The sequence below is a fragment of the Labrus mixtus genome, chromosome 20, assembly GCF_963584025.1.
Source record: "Labrus mixtus chromosome 20, fLabMix1.1, whole genome shotgun sequence".
Lineage (NCBI taxonomy): Eukaryota > Metazoa > Chordata > Actinopteri > Labriformes > Labridae > Labrus > Labrus mixtus.
In genome coordinates, this window is record NC_083631.1 from 17,627,426 (window position 1) to 17,650,952 (window position 23,527).

The following is a 23,527-nucleotide window of genomic DNA, read 5'->3' on the forward strand; positions in this document are numbered from 1 at the left end:
CTCGGTTTTCTTTGTACTTTTATAACTTTTACACACTTTATTAAAAAAGGGGGACATTCTGGTTTTACACTCTGTCATTGAGAGACATGCTTCTCACACACACACAGGCCCGAAATTACACACATGCACAAACAGGACCTGCTGTGGACATGCATTAGTGGAGAGATGTCAGAGTGGGGCTGCTGCACACTACGCCTGTGTAGGAAGTTTACCAACTACTACGCTCAATCGTGTTGCTCATGCAGGTTGCTGCTGTGAGCTGCTTCTGTTGACTTTTTGCAGGGCTCTTCAAGGGGTAGGAGCTACAATGACTCATTTCCGAAAGAGACTAAACTGAGAAGCTGCACAAAGCCCGGGTTAAAGATATAATAAGGATTGTTTTCCACTGTAAGTTATGTAAAGCGACTCGAGTGGAATCCCGAAAGGAAGAGCCAGAAATTGACACAATTGTTCGTCTCTAAACACACAGTATGTGATCCACATCCATAACTCTTCACCAGTTTTTACCTTGTAGGAGTTCTAGTTCTAGTACTTTTTTATTTGTACATGTGAAAGCATGTGTTTCCCTGTGTATGGTTACAAGTACTAAAAATCCTCCACATCACAAGGAGACCCCCCACTGTTGTACCAGGATGCATCAAAGCATCTGCAGAATGACTTCAGGCTGCCTTATGGCAAGAGTCCCTCCAAAACCCAGTCCAGAATGTGTGTGTGTGTGTGTGTGTGTGTGTGTGTGTGTGCACGTGCGAGAGTGGTAGCTGTAACACTATGCAACAGCAGCATAACAGGACGTATCATTGCTGTTTGTTTTGTTCACAATCCTTTCATAACCTTCTTCCTCGTGTGTTTGTTTTTCTCACAAGCTGCCTGATTACACGGACATCAATCACAGCAGATGGAGACTCCAACCGCAGCTAATGCTCCAGCAAAACACACACTGTGGTCCCTCTTAGTGTACCCACTGTTAGTTGAAGCGAGATATCCATCCACCCCACACACACACACAAACACACACACACACACCCTTAGGTAATCACTGCTCTAAGGTCAAATCGTGTAGTGACTGGGAGTCTTAATTTAATGTTGTCATTCACTTGGATTTACAATCTGGGTCTTTCAGTTGCAAAAACATGCCCTTTAGCTGCTTGATTGGCTCACCTTGTATATGCACCAAAGGATTACATTGCAGCTGTTACACTTGTGGTGCGGTTGCTGTCTGAAGCAATCTACTGCCGCATTTCAAAATCTTCAAATTATTTACACGCCCTAATCTATTAAATAGGACCAGGGTTGAAAAATGCTGTAATTCCCCTTAAGAGCAATCAATACCAAATGAATTGCTTGTACTGAAGTCTGCTTGATGTTCCACAGAGACTCAAACTCCTACCCCTCTTCAGTGCGAGTTTGTGTCGGAGAAGCTTGAGGGTGGATGAAAGGAAGCTGCAGATATGAAAGATCAACGAGTGAGGAGTGAGTCTGCCCTCCGAGGACGCCCAGCTATTTGGGGATTTCAGATTCAGACAATATCTGACATCAGCGGAAGAACTGAAATGTACATTTAGCAGCTGTTTATTCACCCACACATACACACACTCTCTCTTTTGTTATGGGCTCCAGTGGGAAGCCCGGGATGCCCACTGTTGCAGAGATGTTCGCCTGGCATCCTCTGCTCCCCTCCATTATTAGCTAAAGAGTTTTTATCAGCCAATCACACGCCTCCCTCACAAGCCCACCCATGTCCTGTTTTCCACCCTCTTCTGACTCACTTTTTGCATAGCACCTTTTAACCACCGAGTGCGTGCGTGCGTGCGTGCGTGCGTGCGTGCGTGCGTGCGTGCGTGTGTTTGTGTTTGTGTGAACATGCACATACCAGTATCTCAAAAGATCCCTGATCAATGCTTTATGATTAGTTTTATGCTGTAAACTTAAAACAAATAAATAATTTCCTGTTTCACTGGGGTAATGTTCTGTTCTAGTTCTTGGCTGGGAGCAGTAACTGTTTGAAGTCTCTTTAAGAAGAACAAGAGATACTTAACCCATTTCTACTCCAATAGATGAACTATTACATGTCTGAAAATTGATTCCCCCCCCCCCTCTACCTTTTGTTATTGATTATTGCCACTTTTCCTGCGGTGATTGACGATTGATTATCCTTACTTTAAAAGGAGGAGAACGAGCTGCACTCCAATTAGACAAAGGTCAAACTAAATGATAGACTTTTCTGGGACATGATGGACAACAACAATACACAACATTCCCTGCATGTTTTTTTTTTTTTAATGCATAACCTATTAACACTTTTGTGGATCTTTGTATTGTAATGGTTTGGGTCCGTGCCTCTTCCTTAATGCTGTTTTGGAGAATTCTGCAGACAGTTAAGTTAGCCACACGTGTCTGGGGTTTGCTTGTTGTTTATTACAAACTACACATCAACCTTACAAAGCCCGGTTGTACGGCTTCTATTTTATCATACATGAGCAAAATAGTGTCCAAATAAACCCTCGCATCACTTTTTTGCTATAGAATCAAGATTAGACATTGGACCTGCCTGATAAGCACATAGTACAAAAAGCAGTAGTGCTGTGTGTAAATAAAATAAAGGTCAAAGTATGTGACGATCCATTAAACCAAAAGGTAAAGAAAGAATGTTCTAGTGACATAATGATCCTCATTAATCAAATTCATGTGTTGCACATGTCTATAAGTGCATTCTTTGTGTTGTATGTTTGCTATAAGCAGGAGTCCCATTGTATCTGAAGGTCAGAACTGTCCAGGAAGTCTGTAGAAAAGACACTAGGGGGTGCTTGGGGTCCCAATGGGTCCAGTGCCATGGCTTCCTTTCCCTTTTGTTCTCCCACGTTAAAATCCAACCAATCCATACTGTCCGGCCCTTGCTCCCCCTCAGCATCTATGTCAAGGGTATTCATTGGAGATGGGGGAGGGTCCAGGATGCTTGGAGTGCACAGCATTTCACTGTGCAGGTCATCAATTAATGTCAGCGCACCGCCAGGCTCCACCCCAAGGAGAGGCTTACCGGTGGTGCTTTCGAGAAAGTCCTCAAGTCGTCCTCGACTGATGTGCCGCTTCTCATCTGTTGTGTCCGCCAGAGATTGAAGCTCGGACTGCCCAAAAGGGGCAGGTTGCGGGATGCCCAAGCAGGGTTGGATGGAAGGGTTTGGATGTTGCCTGTCCTGAAAGAAGTCTGGGGCGTGTTTGAAGGTGGTCAACATTTCTGAAGGGGAAAAAACCCAGAAAAAAAAATAAAACACTGCTCTGATAAAATCATCAAGGAGCAAAGTAAAAACAAAAAAAAAAACACTCACACAGCATTCATTTATTTTGTGCATCTTACCTCCTGTCTGCACAAAGTCGTCAATAAAATCTTCTTCATACCCTGTAGCCTAGGGACAGTAGTCATCAGTGATACATTTTAAAACTGCTATGTACAGTTCACCACCCACATGCCATTCACATCCAACATGTTATATTATGGAAACTCAATTCATTAAGCACAATGATACTGTCAAATGATGGTGTTCTTACTTTGTATTCAGATGATGGAGCAGGTGTCTTAATGGAGGCTGAAGACAGAGGACTCAATAAATCATCCATACTAGGGCACACCTCCTAAAGTAGTGTAGAAAGAAGTGCAAAAAAACATCAATGTTATCCACTTTCCAAAGACTGATAGTTAATAAAGAAAAGCATTTACAGTCTGCTCAGGTTATGTAGGTCACTTGAAAGATTGTCCATGTCGTCTGGAGATTACTTACTCCTTTCTGAGAGGAAGGGAAGGTGTTTCTTTGTGAGACAGATTTCTCCTGGTGCTTGTTGAAAGGCTCACGGGTGGAAGGTGGTGATGCAACTTCCTTCTGTTCCTGGTATAAAGACACCTGAAGTCCCCCATTCACTGCCTTAAATAAAACAACAGAGTGGAAGGATTAAGATTTCTCACTGGGAAACGGTATTCAGTGGCACACACGTCATTTTAGAAACATCTGATATCAAACAGCATCTTTCACTACACAAGCCTCAGACATTATTTAAGCAGTAGATGTGGATGAAACGGTAACATCTACCATCCTTTTATGAAATGTTTTGAAGCCTCTCAATTGTATTTGGGCTTTTTTTTCTGGTTGCATTTTGGAAAATTGGAAAATTACAGCAAACTATTGGTTGGTAGAAAACCGCTCTGATGCCTTAGTTTATTGGCTGTTGCCATTTTGGTATCCTGGAGCCAGATGTGAGCATTATATTTGGACAAGATGGTGACACTGGATAGGAGCCAAGGGCTATTAAAACAAAGATGATTAGATGACACTAGCAATATTTTGGTTAAAAAGGTACATCCATAATTTACTGCAACTGTATGATTTAATAAAGATGTTAATTTGGCAAGGAACATTTTTTTAATATATCATTCAAGTCCCATTTAAAAAAAAAACCTAAACAAGTCTTTTTTCAGACTGCAGTGGGAGCCATGTCAGTAACTTCTAGCTAAAGCTGGCTTACTAATTTACACAAACTGAAACCATTATTTTTGTTTTTTTTTAAACCATCATGTTCTGTTGAAGAAAACGTAAAACAAGCCATTGAGACCACGATGTCATTACAAAAATGTTGAAACTATTGAAATAAAAGTAGAAAGAAGAAGGTTCTTTTGTCATAGACTTCTATACAATTGGACTAGTTATTGCTAGCGGCACAGCAGCCACTGTCAGGCCATTAGGAAGACTGCAGCTATAAGGCACTTCCACATTGGCTGATTTTGGGGTAAATTTATTTTTTATTTACATTCTATGCTTCCAGACTAAAATAATTGCTGCCATGGGACAGGTAAGGAAAACAAAATAGATTGCTTATAACAATAATATCAGCTCAGAGTATTCCACTAAATCTTGACTTCTTCCTTTTTTTTGCAGACTTTTATTTGGCACACCTGCACTCGATGAGAGATGCTGTACATCTCAGTCAGCAGTGACACAATGTCGTCTTTGTTCATCTTCGTTTAAAAGCATTAATCACATTAATGGGCGATGTCGTCTGAGTAATTAGCAAAGCAATCATTATCAGCATCATGATAGTGTCAGACACTATTATCAAGTGATGCTGTCACTGTCTCAAACAGCATACATCATTAATTTCCACTGCTGTTGGACTTACTGGCGCAGTTCTGTCGCCCTCATGTTTGGCTGTTTCTTTATGGAGTATTAACAGTCTGCTCTGTTGTTCAAGTGTCAGGGGCTTTGTCAAGAATGAAGTGTGTGTCTACATTAGTTTGATGAAATAAGAAGTGTGTAAACATTGAAATTGTCTCTCTGTTACTAAATTATTTCACATACTTGTTTTAAAATCAATCCACAGATGTTGACCATTTTCAACCCCTTCTGTACTTTAGCAACTTTTCACTGTATTTACCCAGCAGCCATTTTCCTCTTGAGTCACGCTCAGAAAATGTTATGTTGTTTCAACAGCATATTGTTGCACTGATGTGTTCATGATTGCAAACTGTATCAATGTAAGGAATCTGCCAATTTTGTAGTCATTGATAAGCAGCTGAAAAAGATAATGGATTGTTGGATGTTGGAGGGACAATAGGCCATATTTCCATAAGTCCTTTTGATAACGGTAAAGGTGTTAATTTAGAAAGCAGAAATGTTGCATGTAGTTATGCATGTCATCATATCTAGCTTACTAGCAAGGTTACTTTACAGCATTGCTTATAGTTTCCAAGCTAACGTGCAGTGGCTAACGTTAATGTTCGCTCGGAATTAACTCCAGTCTTATCCTATCAAGTAACACTACAGAAAGCAGTAATGTTAACTAAGAAATGAACTAAACAACATTAATTGTTGTCTGTCGGTAGCTAGCAAGTTATCAAGTAGCCTATATGGTGTTCAACTTGAAACAAAAACAGATTACAGCCATTTTTTTTTTTACTATCTTGTGCCAGTAGTTGCTAACCAATAAAAAGAGAAAAATGGCTGCCATGTGCATATGCCTAGTCACACCGTATCATATATTTGAGAAAGTTTTTTTTCCTGTTGTAGTGAACTGAACCACTAGTATCTTGACAAGAATACGTCTTTGACTCTCGTTGTTACTGAAGTCCGGTATGCTAACTATGTTTGGTTTGATTCTAAACTTGAAAAGCTGAAAACGTTTGTGTTCAGGAAGTTTAGCTGAAGTACACCTTTTCCCATGAGGATAATGTTCATTTTAAGAGAGTTGTTAGAATAACCATTGCAAAAGGCTGAATATAATTATCAAAGCACACCAGAAAATAGCAGGTTGATGAATCATGTGCGTACCTGTAGTCCGTTGTGATTGGCTGCTTTGCTCCCAGGTGCATCTGCTCTTTGGTTGTCAGTGATGTGACTTGTCAGTGCAATGAGAAAATGGTTACCATTGATGTCGGTGACCAGAGTTTGATTGGCGTCCCTCTTAAGGAGATGTAGAGTTAAAGGGGCTGAACCTGTTTGCTGGTTTAGGTTTGCTTGACGTACCTGTGGGAAACCAACAGAACATTTGTGAGTGAAAAAATCGATTTATAAATACTTCTCCAAAAAAATAATCTTGCTGGTAATTCAACAAATACCTTGAAACTGTGTATAAAAATTCAGTGTATTATCAATGATGTTGACATTTCCTAACCTGTTGTTGCTTGAACTGTTTCTCTGTTTGTAACTGTGCTGTTTGCATCTGTTCCATCTTCTGCTGTTTATTTTGCTGCTGCAGAAATGACTTCAGTTGCTTCAGCTGCATCTGTTGATGCTCCTGTTTAAACTGTTTTTTGTTACTTTGATTTTTTCTCCGCTGAGGAAGTTTCTGCAGGTTCCGCTGATCCTCCGACTTCAGATCCCGGTTCTGAGGCTTCTGCTGCCGGCTCTGACTGTTGTGATGATGCTTTAGCAAGTGTTTCTGTATGGCCACTGGCTGCGCCAATTGAGGGCTTTGATGGAGATGTAAGAGTTGTTTTGTCTGAGTGCTTGTCTGCTCTGACTTGATTTGGAAATTAATTTGCTCCTGTGCTTCCAGAGTTTGGGTGGAAGATTTTGGTAATCCCTGGGCATCTGGTATTTGCACAGATGCCTCAGAAACACATTCCTCCGCCTCTGGGGTTTCCAGTTTGACAGAAACTTTTGCAACATCCGTCTCACATTGAAAAGACGCTGGTGTGGAGTTGAATGGTTGGTGGTGAAATGATAGAGGGGGACTGGGTTTATCAGGTGCTTCCTGTTTAACTTTTACTAGAATATGTGTCTCTGGTCCATGTCCTCCACTCTTACCATGCTCCAGCTGCATACTCAGCATCTCCACCACCATCTGTATCTGCCTCAGCATCTTAGTCAACTCCTCTATCTGCTTGTCTTTTTCCTTCAGTACCTTGTCCTTGTCTATTGTCACTACTGGAGCTGTGGTTGTAGTATTGGGGCCAGCTAATGAGACCGTGTGATGTTTCTGGAGACGGGCTGGCTTTAAAGAAATATTACAAGGTGCTGAGGTGGAGCACATCTGCTCTTCTTTAATATTTGTTGGAAGTGGAGCAGCTGAACATGCCGGAGGGCTCAGCTGGGTGTGAGGTGAATTCATCTGGACAGAAAGAGATGAAAAGAAAGGTAAGCAGACCTTGAAATTTAATTATAAATAACTGCAAGAACTGCAAGACCAAACTTATTTTGGTTAGAAATTGTCTACAGCCATAGAGCCAAATGAATCTATAAATAAACTTTTTCTAAATTATTATTTAACATGATGTTAAGCTAACATCATGTGCCGCAGCATATGCCGCATATGAGTGGCATGTGCAGAGGCATGAGTGGCATATGCCGGTCTGGCCCACTCGTGTGCCGCGGCATATGCCGGCGGTCTGGTCCACTCATGTGCCGCCGCATATGAGTGGCATATGCCGGCGGTCTGGTCCACTCATGTGCCGTGGCAAATGCTACATATGAGTGGCATATGCCGGCGGTCTGGTCCACTCATGTGCCATGGCAAATGCTACATATGAGTGGCATATGCCGGCGGTCTGGTCCACTCGTGTGCCGCGGCATATGATGCATATTAGTGGCATATGCCGGTCTGGCCCAAGTCAATAACTATGCTCAAATGTTAGAGATTATTTTCATTAAAAGGTTGAGGTTATCTAAGATCAGACTAATGTTTGCAAGAAAGTACAAGAGAAAAAAATCAGACCGTTTCCTCAAATTGGTCACAAGTAAAGCTGCCATCTCCTGGACTTATGGAGCTCTGCGAGTAGTTTGAGGGGATGAGTGGGACAGATGTTGAGGAGAACAAGGCTGAAACATAAATAAAGGAAAATCACAGCAAAAATCAAATACATTATCTTTACAGCTCCATCATCATTTAACTCTTATTAAGAGGAGCTGTGATTGATTTAATCATGTGACTGACCAGTCAGGAGAGAAGTTTGATTTTGTGATGTGTTGTTATTTTTGATGGTGGCGGTTGAAGCAGTTTTAGAGGGTTTTCCTTCTTCTCCAGCAGTCAGCCCTGTGGTACCCCCTACTGTTGGAGACGAGGAACTGTTGCAGCCTCCATTCAGTCCCTGGTATGTTCTCAGCCTCTCAATTAGGTCGACTTTGGTGCCAGAGACGGGCAAACTGCGCAGCTTTAACTCGTTCTTCAGTTCTGCAACCTGACAGATGATTAATGAAGAACAGAGAAATTAAGATTGGAGTACAGGAAGGAGGAGATAAGGATGAATATAAGGAAGGAAAAATAGTTAAAAGGCAACAAAAAGAGAGACTAATCAATCACTAACAGTTTCTTAGCTCTGAGGCGGTGAGCATCTTTGGGGCCTTTTTTCAATATAGAAAATGTTCCTTTCATTCACAAGTTACTCAATCAGCTCTAGCTTTTTAAACAGCAAAAAGTGTTAGCTGTACTGAATTAACAATGCACTCTTCAAAATGTGTATGTTTGTGAAGTTAACCTTCATTTTATCCAGGTTTGGAGGTAAAGATGCTGGTGTTGTCCCACCTAAAGGAGCAGAACTGAGAAGCCTGCGACAGCCCTGCTCAGAGGGGGCTGTTGAAGGGGCAGATGCAGGTGGAGTTGAGAAGGAGGAGGCGGAGGTGATGGAATCAGTGGAAGAAGATAAGGATGCCTGCTGATCTGACTGAGGTCTAGTGGAGAGAATTACAAGCCAAAATCCTTTACAAAAGATACCAAACAATTGTTTATTAAAAACAAACACTGCTCAATCCCAGGCATCAACATCTGTTTCCCACCATTACAACCATACACTGGGAACTTGGTCATCCATTAAAAAATTAAAAAATAAAAATGAATAATTACTTGGGTGGTGCAGGCAGGATGGCATGGTAGTTCTGCTGCTGTTGATTGATAATCTGGAGCTGCAAGAAGAGCTGCTGCTGCTGGACAATTTTGGTGTAAGACATGTCCAGACTGGGAGAAGGCTCCTTATCTCCCCTTTGGTCGGGAGGGATGTACTGATGGTACTTAAACTTTTTAATCTAGGTTACACATATAAAATAACAAAGAAATGTTTTAGCCATTAGCATGAACACTTTCTTACTCCTCTACTGTTCGAAACAGGCTTTGTCTGTATGTCAAGAAACAAAAATCTACCTTTGGTCTGTCATCCTTTGGTTTCTTCTGTTTCTGCGCAGAGTGCTCCGAGTTCGGTTTTAGCTGGGACTGAAAAGAAAGGCGGGAAGCTCGGTGGTAAGTGTGTACCGCAAACTTTTATACAACAATCTATCTAGTTTTAATTATCCATCCGAATAACAAGAAACTTTACACTTTTTTTTACCATCAGAGTGCAGCACAACAAGATGTTCACACAAACGTTGACATATTTCCATATTATAAAGCGGATAAATAAACAGCAGACACTGCTCACCTTTGTCAATAACTAATAGAATCGTGTTTCTAATATTTGTAAGTCTGTATTTAATTATTCTTTTAGCTGTTTTTGGTCATTTCTAGTTCAGTAGAAAATAATATTAGGTATGCATAAATAAAGAATGTCCCAAGAACGGTATACAGGTGTGCGTGTTCGACAGTTGAGACAACATTGCTGGGGCTGATTGTTGATCCTACCCGTGCAGGAGATGGGGGGGAGGACAGAGGGAGCAGGACCAGAGAGGACTCCTGGTTCACCGGTAGTTCTGGAGACAGACTGTAACAGCTGTCCTCATCACATGACCAGTTATCACCTGTAACCTCTGGAAATTGTGTCTCTGAGAGAGAGGGAGGGGGGGTTGACATTTAGGCAGGTGATACATCAAAACAAGCACCTGGGTCCTACAGTGACAGGCAGACATGCAGCACTGTGACAGTGAAGCATACCGGTATTTTGAAGGTTGTTACAAAGGGGGCACTGTATGCCAATACTGCATGAAAGGCATACTGTAGTCAGGTATGGTATCAGTGTCAGAAGTACTGTTTTTTTGTACTTTTTCAACATGAGATGAAGTGCACCTCTGCCTCTTGTGGCTGAAATGTTCATCAGCACAACAGAAACGATCCAATCACAACTAAAGATCATGTTTCAATATCCTCCAGCATTAGTTAGAAATGAATCCAAGCTGCTCAGGTTCCCCCTCAGGTATCAAATAATCATGTCATTAATATGCACAGTTCTCATGGCTCTTTGCATGGCTTCAAGGAGTACAGGCATGATCACACAGACTTATGATAGAGACTTTTCCTTTGCAGGTGGGTGTGTGTTATTTCATTATAAGAGCTTCTGTGGGCTGGAGCAGACAGCTATATGAAATGACCCGCTAGCCATTAATTCACCATCAGCAGGCGATGATGAAAAGACGACATGGGGGCTGATTTAACAGTCTCATCCAATAATGTGATGACGTCCCTGCTGCTGCACCGTGCTTGTGCGTGTCTGTGGTTCGTAGTATGTTTGTATCTTTGCCCGTCAGCTCTGTGTAACTCAAACGTAATGCAAGTGTGTGTGTTGTGCAGCGGTGACAGAGATAGATAATCCCGTGACACTGTACGTTATTGAGTCTCAGGACTCATCCCTGTGCACATCAATCAGGTGGCCGGACCCACTGTCTCTGATGTTTTCATCTAATATGTAGCACAACCGGCACTAGACCAATCATACATCATACACGATTAAATCAAACAGTACGGCATTTTTTCTTCTCTTTTTTTTGTTGATGTTGGAATGGAAAAGGACTAAATTGGCTACAAAGTGAATTCCCTTTCAATTTATTCCCAGCTCTTTATTTAGTATCTAATTCTCCTCCTAACATTTTTCGACATTTAAAGATCACGAGAGAAAAAGGGAAAGGAACATCTTACATTCTTTACCGTCAAATATGAAGCATCAAGACTCAGGTGGCAAAGTGTGTTCTTACTGCATGGTAATGTGCATTTGTTCTAGGAGTCTTTAGTTATGGGTGTGTATTGACATAATCCTCTTCCATATGTATGCAGGACATGGAGGGGTCATTAAAACAACAAAACAAGTAGAGCTGTTCCATTGACATCCATATCGGTTTTCGCCCTGCTACTGCTCAAAATCAATATAAATTCATGCACTAATATTACCATATCAAAAAGCCCCCAAACAATCGACAGATTAACGTGTGACAATAAATTACAACAGCGAGGTGCTAGCGGATAGCGCAGTGTTCCTCAACCAGTATTATCCAATTTTTTTTATTGCAGAGTGGTTAAAGACATCGACTAATACTCAGGTCTACATATCTGAGTTGTCGACGGGGAAAAATTGTACCGAAACAAACAGTCGAGAGGCTGTAAAGGCACTTTAACAAAAGGGCTTATAAGTTGTAACAGCTACGAGCTAACATGCTAAACACAAGCCTGAAACCAGCCACAGTTACTACATCTGCGCTCCAACAGGGTTTTGTTCATGCCTAATTATTTGTTCTACTGGTGTGCAAGATAAAGGGCTCACAGCAAGCTCAATGAAACAAAAATAAGTGAACAAAAAAGTCAAGCTTGTAATTGGTTCCACTTGTTAAAAGTTATAATGAAAGAGGAGTTATCTGTAGTGCAGCTAAAGACAGAAACAGTCCAAGATAAAAAAAATAATTTGCTGGAAAATCATTTCAGATACACTGAACTATTTGGATGGATTTCATCTGCCTTTTGGACACCCTGTAGGAGTGTGAACGACAAACCCAACAAATCCGTACCATGGTTGGGCTTACCTATGATAGCCTGTTTAATGCTCGAGGGAACAGGTAGGATGTTTTTGTGGATTAGCTCCATGGGCCCCGGCCGGTGTGAGATCTTATCATTCAGACGATCAGCAAGGCGAGCTCTCTTCAGCTGCAGCTGTCTTGCCCGGAGCCAAGGCTCTGCGAATGTCTCTGGATGCAAACAGAAACAAAGTAAATATTCCTGCCAGGGTGCTGGGATGCTTTAAAGTCAGACAGACAAAAGCATGTACAGTCGGAGGAGCTCACCCTCCAGAACGTGCAATCTGATCGGTTCAGAGCGCTCTGGCCGACTCTTGATCTTTCTCTTCAGATAGTCCTCAGTCTGCAGAAAGAGGGAGAAACAATTTGAGACAATCAATCACTCTTAGATCTATACCACATGCTTATTATTATTCTTATGCAAACCCCTAGGCTACTGGTGCCGCACATTAAGTTTAAGATTTCAATACTGTATCTCTTACTTTTATCAAACTTATTAAACAACTGATCAATTCATTTTAGCTAAAAAAAAAAAGTCCCACCATTGATTGATTTCTCTTATCAATATTTTAACATTACTTTTAGATAACAATGCCTTACAACTCAAATTAATATTGTTGTTTCACTCCAAAATTGTTTCCATATACCACCAACCAATGACTCAACCCAGAGGATAAAGTATGCATAGGAATGATCTCAGATAACACAAGGTATACAGAGGAAAAAATGTTAAACAGACCGATTTCTACCCGTCATTGACATGGCTGTCCTACTCACCTGTGTTTGTTCCAAGCTCTGTCTGTTCTTGTGGAAAGCAGCTGGACTTTTGAAAGCTTGGGGTTAGAATGATGCGTGCAGGGCAAACGTGTAAAGAAAGAGAGAGAAAAGACAATAACATGACAGTGTGTCTGTTCAAGCCTTTGAAAGAAAATGTAGGTTTTAAATGGATCTTTGCATCTAGTTCAGTTCCAGTGCAGTTTGGACAGTTTACTTATACTGAGGATCATTACGTTTCTGGTGCTAAAGCTTTTGTCAGAGTAGTGATGCCTTCTCTTAATAAAGAGGCTCACATATTTATAATCCATGACACCAGAAAATGGAAAACAGCTTGGGCAGTGGGCCCATTAACAGGCACTGTAAAAGGCCAGAAATCTCGGGGTAAATGGAGAAATGTATCGAAGGGGTTCCAGTCCAACGAGCCTCTTTACAGCAGTGGAATTAATGGAATCTATTCATAAATGACTCACACAAGACTTTCTGTAGGCCTTTGATTATGCAAAAACCCAGGGATTAGTAGCGATAGAATTCCAAAAGCCTTAAGGGTTGTGATGACACCAAAAACGTTATGTTAATGCAACACCACAGTACATGCAATATGAACCTGCTTCTAAATCAAGACTCTAAACCTCACACTGTTAAATAACGACATATTGCATGCAGGATTATATAATGCAGGCAGGTTAGGGTGGCAATCTACACAAATTGAGCATGGTTTATTTGATCGTGCTCTGACCAAGCGTCAACATCCAGAGAGAAATAAGCCAATGCGGAAGTGAAAAAAGCTGTAGTTCCTTGAATGTCCACTTGAGGCTGGCTCCAAAAGTCCAGGAAGCTCCATTAACGCTCCATTATTCAGGCTACGAATCATGCGAATATTTGCTTAACTGAGGTTTGGTTGATTTGATTCATAGATGGGCATATTATAGCTGTTTGCCAGAAGGCTTAAAGCTTCTTTGACTTGGGGTTGTCCAAATGGGGCAACTGATGTATAATAGGGTGGCATTTGTGTGCACTCACATGTAACTGAATGAATTTAATGTATTTTCTATTTCCACTCATCAGATCTACTTTGAAGTAACTCAAAAATACATCTTAAAAATGTATATATATATATATATATATATAGCCTATATATTACAGGAAAACCAAGATAGTTATTTTGAGATGACAAGATAAATACGTCGAGAACACAGTAAAAGAAACTCCCTAATCATACAAAATTAAGTCTATCCAATGTAAGGATGCATGTCCGCTTATTGCAGTACACTCAGATGACTGCAGAAAAACTATGACAAGGGAAGAAAACCACTTTAGATAGCACTTTAATTTTATTAAAAATGATCGCAACCGAAAATGTCCTATTTTTATACTTTCTGACTGCACACACACACACACACACACACACACGTTGTGACGAGATTGGTTACCCTCGGGGAAGACTGCTGGTACCTGTACAAGCCTGAGTTCACGTCACTGAACACTGTCACACTGCAGATACACACTCACTCCTGCACACCCCAGGGACATTAACCCCCTTGGACCTTTCACCCGTCCACAAGGGCGCTATGTGACCCGCCTGTCAGTCGAAATGAGTGTTGAGATGGAATGGAAGTATGAATGAGCCGCACAACTTGGGGACTGGGTGAAAGGTATGAAGAAGATGAAGAGACGGAGAATCAGAAAAAAAAAAAAAAAAAAAACAGAGGGAGAGAAGACGTGGAGAGGAGATAAATGGAGAGAGGCAGCCGGAAGAAAAATGGAAAAACAGACCAAAGGGACAACGGAGAGGAGGAAACAGAGAGTGGTGAGGTCAGAGGGAAAAGACCCCATTTTGTGCATGAGTGGCTGTATCATGGCTTCTTGCCACCCTGCTGAAGCTAACCAGCATCCCTTGTCTGTAAACTGTAGACCATCAAGCAGCTTCGCCTCCTCGGGCCCTGGCTGGTTTTATGTTCAGTCTGCTGCTGAGTAGATCCCGTTCTTGTTATTTAACTTAAGACACACCTCTGTGTATATCACTGCACTGTCCAGCTGTTTAAACTTCATGTGTGTATCTAACATTTCTAAACAACGCCAATCTAACTCTTAGCTCTGTCTGTCTCTCTCTGTGTTTTTGGTCTTTTCTTTTTTTAACAGCAGGAGCCCTGACATCTGCTTCCAACAGGCAACTGAATACAGTGGCGTACCTCTCCAGCATGCAAGGTTAAGCACCCACATTATCTCCACTTAGGAAAATAATGACCACACAGAACCATTTGTAACAGGAAATCAAATTTTGTTCTGAACTTGACTGCATCACAACATGCACTATTCTTGAACTACTCTTGCATTTTTTAGAAATGCTCAAATCCTGGTGTCATGTTATGGCTACTCCATTCCAGGTTGTTAGTCAAATAAAAAACAGATTATCTGACAAATCATTGTCATTTTACTATTTCAATTGATCAGCAGACTTTGAATTCTGGACCGTCATTTTTTCAATATTCAAACAATGCGTTAGCTAACTCATTAGCAACTGTCAGACAACAGCAAAGATTAGCATTCAGCCACTAACAAGCAAGTATTAAAGTTAGCTTAAAAACAAGCTAAATGTTTATATGACCTTCTGAAAGAGTAACATGATGCCAAAGAAAAGGCATACTGTTATGTTAGTAAGGAATTAATACCCAATGATAATGAAATGGTAGCCATGAAATGGTTGAATGCTAGCACTTGCTGTAACAGGTATGGTAGCTCATTCTATCAGGTAGGGTAGGTCACTCTTTCTGGTAGGGTAGGTCACTCTTTTGAGGTATAGTAGCTCATTCTGCGAGACTAGTTGTTTTCTGTAATTTCTCTCTGAAATTGCTGTCATGTGTCACCCCCTTCCCACGCGCCCATGGTGAATGTATTACCTGCTGTGTATTACACATCAGCTCACCCCGACTTAAAGGAGACATTTCCCTAGGGGGCTTGCAGGACATTTTCAGGAGTTAAGTGCATAGCCTATATGTGAAAACAGCTGTTGCTAATTAGACACTTCAGCACGTGTGAAGCATCTTCAATTAATCCCATTCAAGGTTAACATAGTGAATAAATTAAAGCATGAATGTCTTCAAAGTACAGAACCATGACATAGTCAGAAAACTGACCAACATGCATCCCTACAAAACAAAAAGAAGTGTCTACTTACGCAGCATAATCCCCCGGTTGAGCATTTCTTCTCTGGACCTTTTTTGTTGGAGCTTTAGCTGGAGGACTGAACACATCAGCATAGAGACAGACATAAAAGGAGGAAATATACAGAAGCAGAATGAATGGGGAGCCTCATTAAACTGCTATACATCACACCTGCAGTGAACCACACAAGTAGGGACATTACTCATAGCTTAAAAGAGCATTAAATAGAAAGGCTCTCCGTCCATAAATATGAGTAATAAAGTTGTGCTATTACATCTGAGGTTCTCTGCAGAGGTTTTATGTGCCCTGCTAGCTCACAATGCTTCTCTGAGGTCCTCTGTGAGAAGATGTTTACAAAGATAAAGTTGCAGGGAAACACAAGCATGAACACTAACATACCAGATACATGCAGAAGCACCACAACCGTTTTCTGTTTCAGTATTTGAATAAATTTCAGCCCTGACAACACTTTGCTGGTCATTTGGTTTAGCGTAACTAAATGAATTTGGATTGTTCCTTTATGTTCAGTGATTTACTATTTAAATATGATTATGTCTTCCTTTCAGAGGAATACAAGGCCATAATTAGGTTCAACATATAGACCTACACAGATCTCACCTCCACCAGTTCTAAGAAGCTATCTGTCTCACCGTGTCTCACCGAGCCAACCTGACATTTTCTCAGAGGACATATCTGCAAAAAAGTTTCCCCGAACCAAACTTTCAAGACTAAAATAGGACTTTGCCAGGAAATGATCTCCTGCAGATCAGCAGCTGCTCTATATCTGGGTCAGGAAATCAGCATTTCAGCAGTGTCATATCTCAGGGAAATGTGTGGCTCTTCAGCCAATGAATGCTCAACTGTGTTGGGTGCCGTTCAGGTAGAAGGTTTGGTTTGGTTTGGTTTCAGAGCATTTTTTTGGTTGCTGCAGAAAACAGCTGCCTGCTGCGTGCAAAAACACAGATGAAAGCAGAGAAGGTGAGTGGGCAGACGAACAAAGTCTTTATTAGCATTTTCACTTTTTTCCCCCTAAAATCTCTGTCTACTGAATCACAAAGCTTCCCTCACCCTCAGGTCTTCTTTTCATCTTATTCCTGCACTTACCAAAACACAACTGTTGTATTCTCTGTTCCAAAAAATCAAAGAGTTCCAATTAAGAGAGCCAACTTGCAAAAAAAAAAAGTCCTGCCAAAGTCAAGTCTAGCCAAAATAAAAAACTGCCATTATTCATCCCCTAATATCTCAGTTATTCAGACGACAGGGGGGACATTTTTCTGATGCATCTGCCCATCTTGTTCCTCTTTCTCAGCGACATTTTCGTTTCTAAATCGGTGTTATCCTGGACAGTAGAGAAGAGACGTGTGGTCCAGTTTTTCAGCAGCACTGCCCACATTTCTTTCTATGAAAAGTCTATAATAATGAGAGCAGGCTCTGTCGCCGCAGCTTCTTGAAGTCAGACCCAAGAGAAAATCCCTCTGTGCATCCTACAGCGGCCCGACATGAAACATTCATCTGCCTTTGATTTCTGTGATGTGGACGTTGCTGACGCACGAGGGTGCAGTTTCTCCCCTCGGCAGAAGGAAAGATTTAACCAGCTCCTGCAGGCAAACACAAGCAGATTAACACAACAAACTGACACTGATATACAGGCCTGTATATCTGCAAACATGCAAACTATACTGAGGAGTGCACATTGAAAACACACTTTAATACTTCAACTAACACGCACACACCGATGCGGAGATACACAAACAAAACAGTGTTTTCTCTGCAGATGATTTGTGCCAAGAGATGACAGGAGTGTGATGCAATGTGCTGATACACAATCTATTCTGGGGAGGTGTGCTCATTGCTCAAATGTCACTATGACAGCAAGTGCACGTTCACTCAACAGCAGTTTAGAGCACACAAGTTCAAGTGTATAAATCCTACAAGGCTACATTGAAGAGGGGTCTTAGATCGCTGATTTGGAAGATAAACAATGCAATGTAAACATAATCAAATAACATATATATTGAGTTCTTCAGTGTTTTAGTAATGGCTCAAATAAGGCTGAATGCCAATACTCATACTCAATAATTAAATAGTTACAGGTTTTAAAGGAGCAATATGTAACTCTGACACCTAGCGTTTAAAATTGGTATTGCAGTCCAAATTCAAAGGATGAGCGAGAGCTGTCTCCCCCCGCCCCCTCCTCCCTAGAGCGGATGCGCATGCAGGTTGCCATGTTGCAGACACGGAAGCTTCAGTGTTTATCCAGCTCTGCATCAATCTTGAAACCTTTCTGCGTTCTAACCTCGCTCCATTACAAAAAAAAAAAAAGCATCTCTGATGTTCATCCTAGTTTTACTGTGAATCTGATCGTGGATCTTGTTAAAAAAATGCGGAAGCTTTTTGAGTTGGGCTGAATAAGTTTTATTTGAACATTTGCATCATCGCTGCAACACCTGTTGGTTTGCCGTTTGCCTGTCAAACTGAGGGGCGTCCAAAACAGCCGCGTGGGGGTGCCTGAAAACCGCCTATACTTCTCTGGTCTAAACACATACAGACCACTCTGGACCGCAGCATTGCAGCTGGTTTAAAGACCATAACCCTGGCCCTGTCCACGCCAACATATACACATATATACACATATCCACCACATCTGAAATAATTTGCTCGAGACATGGAGAAATACGCTGTGGCATTTCATTTTTGTGTTTAAAAACACTGCTTTGAATTTAAATTTCTTGAGCAGACAGTAATGGATGGGTTTATTCCAGAGCTCTATGTGGTCCCATGTGGATTCTTTTAATCTGTTGCGAGAGGTCAAATTCACTTCTTAGCGTCTTGATTCTGCATTGCAAACCTGCCATTTAATCGTTTACAGTAGAGCTCTTTCCTCAAATCTCATCTTCCTGCTGGACAGTTTTCTATTTGTGTCCATGTTGTAACCGCAAGGAACCCGATCCCCCCCACGACAGGCAGCTGAATTAAGATGAACACAAGTGTAAATTGCCAACACACACACGTACACACACACACTCCCTCACTCCCTCACTCACTCATAAGGGTGATACAGTTCAGAAGAGTGTGACCACAGGCTTTTACCAGAGAAAACAGAAATGTAGATGTGCAGATTGATAGATAAATCCAGTCTTAGTTTATCTTGCTGATAACTCTGTATATTCATCACCTAGCTCCTGATAATCATGATAATAATAATGAGGTCTATGTGTCACAGAACATCTTTACTGAACCGATCTGTGAAAACAAAATCCTGCTTCAAAAGGATCCGTTTCAGAATATTCTAACTCGCATGAATTTGAACAAAACCAACAGCTTTTGAAATGTTTCAGGTTTAATCATGGGGTGAATGAAAAGAGAATGGAGAAAGGCACAGACCTATTTTTCACAACAGGTTTTGTTCACAAAATGTCATTACACATCGCACTGTTCTGGAAGACTCACGGAGTCTTGCTTTGCTCAAGCAGTCAAAACCGCTCTCAGTTCAGCTACATTTCACGACAGTCGACAGGTTAACAGGTTCATGAGCTCAGGGCGAGGCGTACCGTGGCCAGGCTGGCTGAGCCCCAACTGTAACCCGGCCACTTGAACATAATTTTATCCACCTAACACCTGAGCCCAGAAAATAAACCTGGAAAAAGTTCTAGGGGAGGCCTGTAACTCCAAAATGTCATTGCAAAAAACCTGAGGATCTCACCTGAGTGGACACGATTTTCTCCAAAACAAGCATTCCAAACACTAGAGCATAACAGCTGCAAACCTTTTGCCTATGTAAATCCTGGTTTATTGTTAGTATGATACACAACAGGTATCCCACCTTGTCTGAGACCCTGACAGGCCCGGCGCCTCAGCTCAAGCGGTACGGCTCGCTCATCGATGTCCCTGCTCATTGGCTGAGCCCTGAGAGGTGCGGGGTCAATGCGGACACAAGGCAGGTGTTCCAGCGCGGCGGACACGAGTAAACCAGGAAATCACTCTGAGTGAGACTCAATGAAACAGGCGGTATAAAAAAAAAAAAAACAGGAGGTCGACTACAACTTTGTCCAGGTGTTGGATACATGCACCTGTCACGAGCTACAAGTCTGTACAGCAACAACAATTAGAGAAATAAATAGCTTTGATCGTTGCTTGGTTGAGTGAAGTTGTAAGAAAATTGGAGATGTTCCAGAAAAAAATCCTCCTCCTCATGAAAACAGGTTTTTCCCCACTGCTTCTTGTGGAAAAAAAACTTCAACAAAAAAATGGCGACAATACTGTTAAGATGTCGTTAAATGATAAAGTGACAATTAAACTAGCATGTGTAAACAAAATGCTAACTGAGCTGCTGCAGCTTCTGACTGACTGAGTGAGTGTGTGCCCGCGTGTGTGTTTGTGTGAGTGTGTGTGTCGAATATCATCAAAATATATGAACCAGCAGTCAGTCACAGCTGTTCAGTCAGTCAGCCGCTGACAGTCACACAAACACACTCACACACACACACACACCTCATGTGTACATTCTGAGCAGAGTCCCCGTGCTTCCTCTCACTTAGCACCTGTGATCTGAGCTCAGCACGGTGTCAGTGAAGTGCACCTGTGTTAGAACCTCGCAGTGTTTGTGCCTTCAGGCCTAAAAACATTAGTGTGACATACAACAGCACATAAAACACCAGCTGACACTCTGCTTGCATGCTTTCTTTAAAATCCGCTTTTCACGCCTGTGTTGGCTGTTTTGTCGCTCTGCTTAGCATCTTGCAGCTAACTATAGCACCTAGTGGTCATAAAAATAAAAAAAACGTGTTTTATGAAGTAACAAGATTTTGACCCTCCATGTAAATGACAGTAGTGCAGTCTGTAGGGACCTGGGTTGGATACCGGAGGGTCAGTGGTTTAAGTCCTGTTGCTAACCAAAGTATGGAAGTTGCTCTGGTGGCTGGAGAAGTGCCGGGTCATTTTCCAATACTGCCAAGCTGCTCTTGAGCAAGGCATCACAATCCCATCATCTATGGTGTGCGATTCCCACTCTGACTCATCCCCATTAAAGAATGTCCGCAGCTCCTGTTTGTGCATGTGTGTATCTCAGGCTCATGTGTGTGAGATGTGTGTGTCTCTCAATAACAAAGTGTAAACCAGCATTTTCCCTCTGTCATTAATAATCTCTGTTAAATTAAATTTAAATAATTTATGCCGAATACAAAGAAAGATTCCCTTCAAGTCATTCCTGAGATTTTGTGTTGCCGTTTTTTTTTCATGGACAGACGGACTACAAATCCTTATGACATGAGAAGAGTGAAACTGCATCCACAGTCCAAAGCTGATCTGTCCTCTTTCAGCAGGAATATAAAGTGTACATGTGTGCTCCTCTGCTTTTAAATTGCCGTTATCACTCCGCCTGTCTTCTCCTCTCCCTTGCCTGCATGTCAGTATAAAACACCTGTCCCCACCCACTGACAGTTTCATTTATCTCCATTATTAAGGCGCTGTCTCGGCTGACATCCGACGATATAGCGTGACATTAAAGGTTAGAGTGGGCTCTTTCTAAAACAAAAATGGGCTAATGTGTCAATTACTGTTCCAACAACTCAACAGTGCGTGTCATGTTGGAATTAGATAGACGAGGAAAAACGTGGCAGAAATGTGATTGTGAGCTGACGCGCACAAATAACAGTCTGTAAAAATGTGAAGTTGTTAAATATGCAGGATGATGTGTCTGTGCGTGTATACTGGTAGCACAGAGGGTGTTAATATGCTGGGTGTGGGGTCCCCTGGTGAAGAACTCAAATCAGGACTGCCATCTGCCATTACATCTTGTAAGGTCTGAACCAAAACAGTCAGGGACATCATTGCATGTAGGTGTGTGCATTTCTGTAAATTATACAAGTATTTATCTGTGACAATGTGTGTATCATGTCCGTTTTTGTTTTCAAATTAATTTAACAGCGAGAGTATGATTGTATCTCAGGATGTGTCTCCACATCTGTGTATGTATCTATAAGTTCTGCTTTCCTATCATTCATACTCACTGAGATAAAAGCAAACAATTTGCTCAAGGCTCCAAGTGGACCGTTAAATTTCCATCCCTCTATCTTTATCTTCTTGACATAGAGCTCAGTCTTGCTGGATCAGGGAAGGCAGATACTAATTATTGTTTTTTCCCCGTCAATAAGGAAACAGTTGAACAGCTCTTCTGTCGTAAAATTTGAAACTTGGACGGCTGCAAAGAAGAATATTTACTTTTTAACTATTTTTATTACACAAAACTTCACCCCCATAAAAAACACTACCCACATGACCTGCTTCATTATTATCATTACTAACATTGTATTATTATTATTGTTATTATTATTATTATTTAGCATCAATATATATATACATATATACTTTACATTCTATATATTTTATTATATTATTCTATATTATATAACATTTCATTATATTACACTATATTATATTATATTATATTATATTATATTACATTATATTATATAACTGCACTCTGCATTACTGTGGTACAACACTGCCTCTCTTCTCTGCTGTTTACATTACTCGCTGCTATTTTATCATACCAAGTCACTTTAATCATCACTTGTCACTTTATCTTGTCATTCTCTGCAAATACTGTCTCAACTCCCTGCATAGTTAACTTCATCATTAATTTTGTACTTGTATATACCCCCTGTTTTTATTTTTATTTTTATTTATCTTATCTATTCTGTTTAATGTGTATTTTGAGCTTTCTTGTCTGTGCTGCTGTAACGCCCGAATTTCCCCTCTGGGAATAAAGTATTATCCTATCCTATATTAAAATCATGATTTCCGCTTCTTTATATGTTGAAAAGCCACCACTAGCAGCTTCTCCAACAGACTGATACAACTCCGCTGTCACAAGGACAGATACATGAAATCTTTCTTACCGAAGGCCATAACTCTGTACAACAGCTCAGAGAACTGTCATCATGATAATATCTGTCTCTCCATACTGTAATCTGTTCTGCACATGTTAAATTTACAAATTATCCCTGCACTCATGTTCACTTCATTTGGCTGTCTACTCGCCCTTATATTGTATAGTTTCTGCTTATAATATGTCTACACTCATGCACTTTAACTTATGTCAATACTGTCCATTTACAACTCTGTTTTTGCACATTTACATTTAATCTTCCATATTTAATTTACAACCATTTTTACGACTCTGTTTTTGCACATTTACATTCAATCTTCCATATTTAATCTTCCTATTTAAGACTAGTAATGCTTAGTGAAATCCTGGTTGTACATATTCACATACTTAGTTTTGATATCTTTTAGTACTTATTGACTTTGTAGTTAATATTATATTGTGTTTAGATTTGCTAACATTGTGTTTTTTTTACTCATATTGTGTGTTTGGATAACCTGCTGCTGTAACGCCACAATTT

At 41.0% G+C, this 23,527-nt stretch overlaps 1 protein-coding gene across 1 annotated transcript; it reads right to left on the reverse strand.

Annotated features, from left to right (window-relative positions):
• Positions 1-2,088: 2,088 nt before the first annotated feature.
• Positions 2,089-20,326, reverse strand: LOC132954333 (myocardin-related transcription factor A-like). Its single transcript, XM_061026871.1, has 17 exons — positions 19,945-20,326; positions 16,135-16,200; positions 12,960-13,015; positions 12,450-12,525; positions 12,192-12,353; positions 10,090-10,229; positions 9,616-9,684; positions 9,322-9,500; positions 8,957-9,149; positions 8,416-8,659; positions 8,197-8,300; positions 6,655-7,593; positions 6,312-6,506; positions 3,774-3,914; positions 3,544-3,627; positions 3,353-3,401; positions 2,089-3,232 (listed from the first exon to the last, which is right to left on the reverse strand). The coding sequence occupies exons 1-17, from the start codon at positions 20,015-20,017 to the stop codon at positions 2,730-2,732; spliced, it is 3,273 nt and encodes a 1,090-aa protein (XP_060882854.1). The 5' UTR covers positions 20,018-20,326; the 3' UTR covers positions 2,089-2,729.
• Positions 20,327-23,527: the final 3,201 nt, after the last annotated feature.